General features: G+C 35.6%; 3 protein-coding genes across 3 annotated transcripts; all 3 read right to left on the reverse strand.

Moving 5' to 3' along the window:
• Nucleotides 1-362: 362 nt before the first annotated feature.
• Nucleotides 363-5,393, reverse strand: LOC114517478 (cell division control protein 6 homolog). Its single transcript, XM_028537216.1, has 14 exons — nucleotides 5,168-5,393; nucleotides 4,739-4,903; nucleotides 3,802-4,011; nucleotides 3,559-3,684; nucleotides 3,254-3,370; nucleotides 2,924-3,123; nucleotides 2,612-2,778; nucleotides 2,427-2,533; nucleotides 2,285-2,347; nucleotides 2,080-2,156; nucleotides 1,725-1,890; nucleotides 1,392-1,591; nucleotides 1,156-1,296; nucleotides 363-785 (listed from the first exon to the last, which is right to left on the reverse strand). Exons 1-14 carry the CDS (start codon nucleotides 5,307-5,309, stop codon nucleotides 687-689), a joined length of 1,980 nt encoding a protein of 659 aa, XP_028393017.1. The 5' UTR covers nucleotides 5,310-5,393; the 3' UTR covers nucleotides 363-686.
• A 595-nt stretch (nucleotides 5,394-5,988) lies between these two features.
• Nucleotides 5,989-7,423, reverse strand: LOC114517767 (PRELI domain-containing protein 1, mitochondrial-like). The gene is made up of 6 exons (XM_028537585.1): nucleotides 7,321-7,423; nucleotides 7,153-7,242; nucleotides 6,916-6,991; nucleotides 6,434-6,594; nucleotides 6,248-6,350; nucleotides 5,989-6,169 (listed from the first exon to the last, which is right to left on the reverse strand). The coding sequence occupies exons 1-6, from the start codon at nucleotides 7,350-7,352 to the stop codon at nucleotides 6,077-6,079; spliced, it is 555 nt and encodes a 184-aa protein (XP_028393386.1). The 5' UTR covers nucleotides 7,353-7,423; the 3' UTR covers nucleotides 5,989-6,076.
• Nucleotides 7,424-8,042: 619 nt separating this feature from the next.
• On the reverse strand, nucleotides 8,043-9,648 carry LOC114517496 (beta-1,3-galactosyltransferase 5-like). The gene is made up of 2 exons (XM_028537251.1): nucleotides 8,850-9,648; nucleotides 8,043-8,466 (listed from the first exon to the last, which is right to left on the reverse strand). The coding sequence occupies exons 1-2, from the start codon at nucleotides 9,572-9,574 to the stop codon at nucleotides 8,142-8,144; spliced, it is 1,050 nt and encodes a 349-aa protein (XP_028393052.1). The 5' UTR covers nucleotides 9,575-9,648; the 3' UTR covers nucleotides 8,043-8,141.
• Nucleotides 9,649-10,229: the final 581 nt, after the last annotated feature.

Consider the following 10,229-nt stretch of genomic DNA (forward strand, 5'->3'; position numbering starts at 1 on the left):
CATTGATTAGAGTTTAATAAAGTTTAAATAAACCACATTTGCCTTTTGCGGAGAATCCACTTCACAAGATCATATATGAACACAGAGATATCCTTCGCTTTTCAAGCGTGACCATGATCTCTTCATATTTCAAGTGTACTTTTTCCGTAAAACAAATTTTTCAAGCATTGTTCTTCAAGGGTAACCACAACGTGTAGAATGAAGTGTGTGAAATATTTCAATCAACGGCAGTTGAAGTGTGGGAAGCCAGTTAATGAGCTATAGAGCAATACTTTATATGGCATTATCAGGCGAGGAAGTTCAAAAGGTTACGATATTACTTAACTTGAGTCTAGTGAACTGTAGACAAAGTATGTCTTGTAAAAATAAACTTTATTTATAAAAAAAACCACTTTTAGAAATTAAAAGCTATACGGCTATATACTCACAGTTTGTTATCTATTAAACAATCTACGATTCTATTTTTAAAAGACGTTGTTAAAATATTTACAACCAATGTTTTAGTTTCATCTTATCAACCTATTTTACGATTTAATCGCAAAACAGTTAAAAATACTAATAGTAATAGCTATATTACAATGAATGCAAATGGTGTGTGTGTGAAAAACATTTTTCAAAAATTAGCGTTGTATATAGTTCGGTTTTGCGAACGGTTTAAAAATATCTCTCACGTTAAAAAAAGACTGTCATCGGCCGGGAGATAATCCTCCCTGAAGGATGCTTGTCATTAAAATTTTATCCTGAAGGGCATGATCAACTTCACGTTCATCAATCTTCAATGATACCTGTAAAGAAAAATACAGAACGATTGTTACACTACTGTTTATGGCAACACTTGTACCAACGAAAGGCAAGAAGACCAGCTTTTGTTCCATTTCAGCAGGCTGTGGTTTGTATAAATGTTATGATAGTTCAGCAGAGAGTATATACAATGCGTCGTAACAGTACGCTTTTTACGACCATTTTGCGTGGCATGAATAGTCCAGAAATGTAAATTAGTGAAGAGTTCTCAAAATGTAAGTGTAAGAAACGCCATGGAGTGTGATAAAGACAAAATTCGGTAGTAGCCAAATTTACATCTCTCAAAAAAAGAGTTGCATTCCAAGTTGCAAGAAAAATTGCACCGTGTAATAGAGCCTTAAAAATACCTCTTACCTTAGTCATTCGTGTCTCCTTAGCCCTTTTCATTGAGATTATTCCTCTTGTTTCAAGCAAGTTACAAAGAGATAAACAATCCTCTTGGTTTATTTGTGAGACTTGACGTTTCTTACAGATATTGCAGTATGTCTCATGAAGCTAGGAAGATAATGGAATGAATTTTAGGTTCCCCCAAAAAACGAGAATTCCTCCAAGTGATTCATATCCTAGTACGAAGAATGAACTCTTGTTACCTGACCAACTGGAATCTCTCGTAGTTTACTCTCTTTTTGCATCAGTAGGATGGTACAGATCAATAATTTCTGCTGTAACGGTATCGTGGGCTGTTCACCACCGCAGGAATTCACAATACGTGAGCCATAGACTTCTGAGATTACTTTCGAAATATGAGCTATGGTGACTTTCTTCTGGCCAGGCTTTTTAGGCGACGCACCTATAAACGGTTTAATGGTTAAAATTGTAAGTTGGACTGGAAAATACAGAGTTTGATCATTTGCACCATTCACAGGTTCACTTTACCGTTAAAATGTTAAAAAGAAGACGATTTCTAAAGCACTGGAACTTACGTTGATCGATAGGTTTTAAAATCTGTTGCTTCTTCACTTCACTTTCCACCATTTCAACAGCTCTGCGGCAAATGTTAAGTGCTTTACGCATGTCACCTGAGACGGCAGCAATTTTTCGAGCACAAAACTGAATGGCGCTCACATCGATAATATTCGAGCCTTCGACCTACATAAAGAAATCGCATAGGCTGTAACAACTGCAGTTCGACGAAAAATGATAACTTGAGAACATGTTCAGATCTACATTTCCTGCAGTAGCGTCCTGCAAATCGCAGTTGAAAATATTGATAGTTGAGCATGCGGTTCACTGCATTGGAAAAATTGTGATGATTTTTGCAATTGCAAAATGTCATACCTCGCTTAACCTCGCTGTAAGAATCTTCACGATCTGATCCTTTGCATAAGGCGAAAAATGTAATAACTTTGGTTTACCTAAAAAAGAAATGCAGAAATAGATTTGAAAACAAGTCTTTGTTCCTTCAATCCAGCTTTATTGCCACACTAATTATGAGTTAGTTTTGGGCGAGTTGTAGCTACGTAATATTAAATCTCGTACTTACATTCTTGCCTTAACTGTAGTCGTGGCAAAACTCTGTCGGTTAAATCCAAGGCATTGGCAATTCCTAAAAAAATTAGGTTCAAATTATGAGATGTATTTTTAGCAGTTCTTTTTCAAAGTCCTGAAAAGTGGCCGAAACTTACCAATAAGAATTAGTCGAGATGAAGGTAGCGAAGGCCATTCAAACATTGTGTAGAGTACATCCTGATTTTTGCTTTCTAGTTGGTCCATTTCATCAAGCACCACAACCCTGATGTACCAAACGATATACCATTATTACAAAACACAATATACCATCATAGAAAAGCTTCAATAAGCATTCAATTACATTGGCAATCCTTTGGTAGTAAATTTCTTTTCTAAAAACTTCTGCGCTTCATTGTTAGTGAGCTTATCCCAACCAGTTAGTTCTTCTGCTATTTTGGAGTAAATACGATGCGACTTGCTCAAGTTCATACAGTTGATGAACTGGACTTGGCATTTCACCCCATCCTCCTGAAATAAGATTAAAGGAACAGTTTAAAATAGAGCATATTAACAAAAAAGTGCATTTCTAGGAGTTATCTTAGTGACTATAAGAAATTGAAATTTAGAAGAACATATATATTCCAATGAGCAGGAGAACTGCTAATTTTCTTACCTGCAAATTTTCTAATATGTGTGTCAAACAAGCAGTTTTTCCTGTGCCAGGAGCACCTGAGATGTACAGACTGCCTGCCTTGCAATGCATAAGGTGACTTCTTAAAAATACTCCAATTTGTCTTATTTCTGTTTCTCGACAAAGAAGATTTGATGGAATTGATGAATGAAGGGCTTTTTTCGTTTCCTTGTATGAAATGACTGAAAAGTAAAGAGAATGTAAATAAATTAAGAATTTTTAGTTTAATTAAAATCAAACTAGGTTTATTAACTGTCTCTAGAAGTAGAATTACTAAGAAAAGCAGAGACATTGTAGGAATAGAACACCTACCTTCCTGTCGTTTCAAGCATAACATCTGTCTGTTAGGAGTAACATTTTCCAAGCAAGTGTCAGAAAGACTTTTGGGGATTTCATTTGCAAGGGGTGATCCAGCAGGCAATTCTGTATCTAAAGATGTGACAGAGTATATGTACATTAGCTTTTCCATGCAGTTTTGATGGTGCATTAGTTATCAGGGTCTTTATTGGAATTACTAGGTGTTGAACAGGGAAAGCAGCATTGTGGTATAATTTTCAATACTGGTGATAGTTTACACTAACATCTAACAACACAAATGCAATGTTTGCAAAACCTACTTTTATTTTGAACTGACGTTTTTTCATGATCGGAACTACTAGAATGTCTTCTCTTTCTTTGTGGTGTTGTTAGTTGACTTGGTGATAGGTGACCAGCACTTCTACACAAGGTCAACTTTTTTGGAACTATTGAAGACAACAACATCCATCAACTACAACCAACTAAACATTATATTAAAATATAACTTCAACAAGAACTCCATAAACATATTCACAGTTTCACACTGTCTATTTTATACACACCTGTGCGCTCTAATCTTAGACTGCATTTCAAAGGCGAACTCTGAGATAACACGGCATTGGAACGAGTTTTGATTGGGCTATGAACAACAATATCTGGAACCTTCATAGTAGTTCCCTTGCTACTAGGTTTTTGCACCTCATTATTAGCTGTTGGCTGTTGTCTCAATTCTCTATTTTTTGTCAGGGTTCCTTGGATATTGGAATGGGTATCTAGGAGCATTGAAGATAGGACAAAAATTATAGGAGTGTTGAGAAATTGGTCAAACCAAACCTTTAGCATTAGATAGCAAGATGATGGGAATCCATGATAGAAATGGTGTTTTGGTAGAAGTAATTAAACTGCAATCACCACTACAAAATGATTATTGCAATCACTAATAATTTTTGGTCTCATTGTTATGCTAAGTAAGACTGCTAATTATGGTTTGAATGATTGAATCCAGTACCACAAATGATCATGTTTTTTGCAAGTTTTAGATCTATCAGTGTATAACTTCATAGCTACATTTAGAATGGTAAATTATCCTGGCATTTCAGCTGGGTAAACCATAGGTGGCCGAAAATTTCGCGAGAAATTTTAAAATATAATCAATATACTCAAACACATTCACTTCCGAATTCAAAAATCAGGCAAAATCGCAAGAATTTAATGACTCATTTAACGAACACCTCCACTCTCTTAAATGGACATAATTTGTTTTCGGTGGAATCGAGAATAAACTGTAGGATTTGACCGCATTTTTACTTCCAAAAAAAATAAGGAATTTATTCATATAAACAGCATGACATGTCAAATTGCGGGAAAATTTCGCGCCATCTTGAATAAATGTAAACAATACCAAACGTTGGGTTTAAATGGTGTACATACTTGAACTGATTTTTTAGCTTCCTTCTACAAGAATATATAAGCGAAAGTGTCAGTAGAGTTTGCAATTACCTTCATTCTCTTTGTAGCTCAAGATTCGTCGGGTTTTCCGACATGGTTCATTCAAATTTTCCTTTTGCATCTCAATTATCTCATATTCTTGCAAAGCCGAAGCATGGCTTGCCGACATTGATTTCTTTGCAGAAGACGACCAGGATTCATTCAGACTTTCGACTCCTGAAAGGAGAAAGGCTTATTGATGAATTACAAATGCGATTTGTAAGAAACGAGCTGAAATGCACCCCAATATTTTGGCGTGCAAAATATATGATTCGCACGCATTTATGTATCTTTATACAGCGCTAGCCGTGTATCGAATTTCACAAGATAGCCACATCTATTTCAGTTTGTACATTCATTTCTAACGAAGGATTTGCTAACTACAAACATCACAGCACAATATATTTTACTTCTAAACAGAAATCAATCAATTTTGCGAACCTTTCGGCTTGTCGCGACAAGCACGAGTCAGCTTCGCGATACAACAAGATCTTGTCTTCGATTCATCATCGATCACTTTCCTTACAGGTTTTGCTTTTCGTTTAGGAAAACCTATTTTCTGCTGACTCCTTGTCTTAACCATGATGCTAAGTTGCAAAATTTAGGAGCACAAACTAAATGATAAGCAGAATTTCAACCAAAAACGTGGAGACGATGTTCTTCGGGACACGTTCGCATTCAAATGAGATTTTTCCGCATAACTTTACGAAAGTCCCGCGAAAACCAGTGTGGGAGGGGACTATATGTAAATATTTTACAATTATCAATAATTAACCTTGGTAGGCAACACTTAAAAGCTTTTAAGGCAGATTTTGAGTAGAAAAATTATCACAGAACCGCATCAGATAACAATTTTTCATCTGCGAGTTTTCGACGACAAGTAATAGCCTGAAGCCAATTTAAGAAAACTTTCCTGTCCCACTAGCCCCAAGGGTTGCTCCTATAAGTAAAAATTATTTGAAGGACCAAAACAAAAGCATTTCCTGTGTGTCAGAGTCATTAGTTCTGGTTGAAAAGGCACAGACAAAGTGACTCCAGGGCTTAGATTATCTTTCTGACTAAAGCAGAGGCCTAAAAATTCAGCAAACTGAACTAAATTGTGAACTTATAGAATTAATTCTGTGTTTCTTCTAGGATTGATTGTGACTTTATAACTGTCTTTTCTGCTTAGCTAAAGTACAAGGCAACTTCCTTTTTCAATGGAAAGGCCTGTCATTTTTAAACTAGTAGTTAAAAAAACAAGTCTAAATCTGCAACCTCTTTATTTCATAAAACAAGATGCACATAATTCTTATAATTAAATAAAATTTCCTAGAAAATTATATACAAATTATATTAAGGCAGACACAACTAAGGTGAACCAATGTTCGGATTCTTCATTGTATATGGCAATCTGTCAGGTGTAAACAATCTCTCTGTTATGTATTCCAAGCCTTTACGAGCCTAGAAAATCAGGTAAATTCAGTGGAAAGATCACTGTTAAACAAGGTTATCAAATGGATACCAGACATATAGACAAACCTTGACAATATTTTTCTTATATCTTTCAATACCAAATGATTCTATCGCTCTTGCAAGTCCAAAAACATTTGAGCTTATCCACGCATCCTTTCTACATTCCGTCCTAAAAAGGTTAAGGACATTTAAGAATTTCTATGGTTAAGGTTTGGAAAAGTATCATGGCATGTATAAAGAAATTAGACTCACCAGTTTTTGTTATTTGGGCAAACAGAATAAACACATTTTTCCTCCACCACCATAAGTGATGTGAAGAAGATATTTCTGGAGTATGTTGTCATAACTTTTCTTTTAGGATCAACAAGAGATTCCTCTATGATACACGCTGATTTCACACCACTGCCTACAAACTAGAATTGGATTGAGTTAAACTAGGCATCTTCAACATTGTCATTTGTTTAGGGCTTGATTTGAGTAAATTTGTGATTCACTTCAAACTACAGATCCACCTACACCTTGCAAAATGATTACTTCAGATCACTCACAACTATGCGTAGCAAATATGATATAAGTTTTCCGACCTCACTCTAAAACTGTTTGTTACAACAGACAAATATTTCATCTGCTGATAAATATTGACAACCGTGATCACCCCTAGTAACAAAATAGCCATTCTGACACAAGGTCAAGGCATTGAAATCCGATGAAACGCCTCAATAACGGTCACTTACTTTAGTTGTCCATTTTGGAGCTGGATTTGTTTTAACTAATAATCTTTTACTCTTTAAAACATCGTTTTCTAAACATCTAGAAGTTGAAAATATTAAATTAAGTATATAAGGCAAGCAATGTATGCATGCTTCAAAGCACGCTTTATAAAACAAATGTGGATTGACTGCCAGAAAGTACAAAGGTACAAAAAAGCTTACAAATAATACAATTTAAAAACTAGATGGACCTTTACATACCGACTTACAACGTCTTCACTCAACACGTGTTTGCTGAATGGGTTTGGGTATCTGCGATGCCAAGCACTTGAGACCGTTTCCCAATCAAATCTGAAAAAAACAACACATTTAGGACCACAAAACAACGAATTAAATACTAAAGCAAACGTAAATACGAACTTGACTTACTTTAAAGTCGATTTCCGATGAAAGAATTTCATTTATAAAGATAAAAAAAGTTATTTCCACAAGGTATTTCTGTCAGAAAATATACCTTCCAGTTGTAACTTGTTTAATAGTATATTACGTAATAGTCGTATCCTCGACTCCTCGTCGTAACAACATCGCTGGTACGTCGGTACAACTCCGGTATATCATCGTGTGCTAAAGAATTTTTATAATATCCAGCTTTAATAGCTAGTGATCCAGCCATCCAGTACAAAAATCCGTTTATTATAGATGGGAATTGGGAATATTCCAAAAACATCATTAAATTTAGCTTGATAAACTGCATCCCCATTCATACACAGACTCATGTGCAAATACTAATTAAGGATGTATCCATGAGGAAAGCTCTAACTGTTTCAGAACAAATCAAGAAATGTTGCAATTAAAGGAGTTCTTCTAAATATTCTTCTCCATATGCATCTCTTATGTATTAATCCATGCCTCATAACCAAATATAATTTAATACATAAGAGACGCCTGCGGAGGCAGCTACTAAATATGTGTCCTTGGAAGCCTTTTTGAAAAAAGGACTTGGACCAGACACAAGAGAGTCAAAGTTTGACTGTCAAATTTTTATCATGAATAACATATACAATCAACCAAGCCAAGAAGCAATTTCACCAAGACACAAACAATAAAATATTTTATTATTTAAAACTATATTCTAAATTGATGATCTTAGTGATGTGGGTATTAAATTAAATACGTATATTTGACAAAAATTCCAGGTTAGTTGAATTACTAATTATGAGCATATACCAAACATGCATATTTCAGTAACGTTAGCATATCTTTCTAGCAAGGTCAGCTTGCAAATGCATACTCAGTATCTCACTTGTTTTTACAGGATGGACCAAAAATACATGCAAGAAGTCGCAGAGTTTTTTATTTCCAGAAAAAAGTAGATTGAACCCTTTTCTATTGTTAATTGGTTGTATATTAAATTCATTAATCAAGACACCTATGAATATATCCTCCAAGTGAATCACACGTTTTGTGTACATTGGTTTTATGATGTGAGACAATATATCTTGAGATAACAGATAACCACCGCCAAGACAGTAGGGAGGAAACTCATCCTCGCTGTAATCTTCCAATGAAACATACCTTGCAATGATAATAAGAGAGAATAGTTGATAGCTAATCATATACCTAACACTATCAGTTTTTGGCTTGGGGATATTTCAAATGCTGATAACCACCTTTCACTTGTATGGAAACCTCTGTATGTTAACCATCTATCATGTATATATAGACTCTAATATAGAAACCTTGGTGATATTGACCTCAGTATTATATATGTGCCTCTCTCTAATATAAGGACATGTCTCTGAATAGGGACATGTCTCTCTTATGAATTGACCATCATTAATACAAACACCTTCCTGCAAGAGACGCCTTGGTAATACCTACCCCTCACCCTAATATTAGACACCCTGACCCTAATATTGATGGTTGTGCAATGACAGAGTTCTCTAGATATCTCTCACCATTTACTCAGCTTATTTCTGCTCACTTTGCTTCTATAATTGCACCAGCCTGTGTAAAAGTTCCGCTCCTCTGACCTCGCAATCCACCGCAGAAATTGGTACAGGTTAATAAAGACGTCATCATCAGTTTTGAGCACATAGGCTGACTGACAACTGGAATATGCCCATGTGAAACCTAACCTTGTCTTATACACTAAATTTTCATATTTATCTTCAAATTCTCCAAACACAATGTCATCGAAACTCTCCATTTCTCTGTTGACTAATGCTTGTACTTCGTTTGTGCTACTTCGACCCAATAAGAATACTGTTTTAACAACATCATCTGGTTCATATGAACCTAATAGTCCAGTAAAAAAACGTTTACTTTTCGTACTATGATGTAATTTTGCCCAAGAGCTACGTATGGCGTTTCTCTGTTCAAAATTATCAGGAGCACTTGTCACTAGTATTGTAAGAAACACTGAACGACTGCAGTTTGGAAAATTCACTGGAATTGTACTTAATTCTTCCTTTCCAAGTTTCCCCAGCCATGCCAGATCAGGTGTTAAAAGGGAAACGGCTTTACGTGATCTTTCTGCAAAGTCTGAACTACTTTCCTGCAACCATTTTGGTTCTGTAATAGAGTTTTGTGGTGATGGAATCCGATTACAAAACAACAGTAGAAATGTACAAAAAAACACAAGACCAACACATAAAGAAATGAAAAACTTTCTTGAACGCATGCTTGCTCATGCAGATTACTATCAAGATAAAAATTACATTTTAAAAATATTTCCCCATCGTATTTGTAAAAATATTTATCAAGTTCCTTTTAAAATATGTTAATCACACTTGTAAACAAACACTCTGATTGGTCCAAATAAAGGAATGTTACGTTTCCCGGATATAAACAAACATGGTTCCTATGGCTCCTTTTTTATGGTATTTACCACTGACCAGGCTTAATTTTGAGCCCACTACAACACATCCCCCCGGATTTTTATGGGCTTTTTTTTGCCGTGAAACTTGTTGTTCAGAATGTGAGTTCACAGTAGGCATGCCTGATTCTTTCGAGACAAATATACAAGAGTTTTTTTGGGATTTGAACATTCACTGACTTCCTCGACAATAGAGAGCTCGGCTTCAGTCATGGACACTGTTTTTGAAGCCGAACGAAAAGGAGGGAAACGGAGTGCCCGAGAAAAACCACCAAGGGGTATAAACTGAATTTCAGATTACCTCACCTGCGAGTCCGAATTTAGTATTTTCATTTGAGCTTCGTCAATTTCATCCTGCTGGTGGTCCAACGTGCACAGGGCGCATATGGTCCATCGCCGCAAAACAGCAGGCATTCAATAACCTCACGTTTGGGATTAGTTGTTTCATCCGGCCAAAACG

This window comes from Dendronephthya gigantea, unplaced genomic scaffold (assembly GCF_004324835.1).
Source record: "Dendronephthya gigantea isolate DGI-Jeju-01 unplaced genomic scaffold, DenGig_1.0 000009F, whole genome shotgun sequence".
NCBI lineage: Eukaryota > Metazoa > Cnidaria > Anthozoa > Malacalcyonacea > Nephtheidae > Dendronephthya > Dendronephthya gigantea.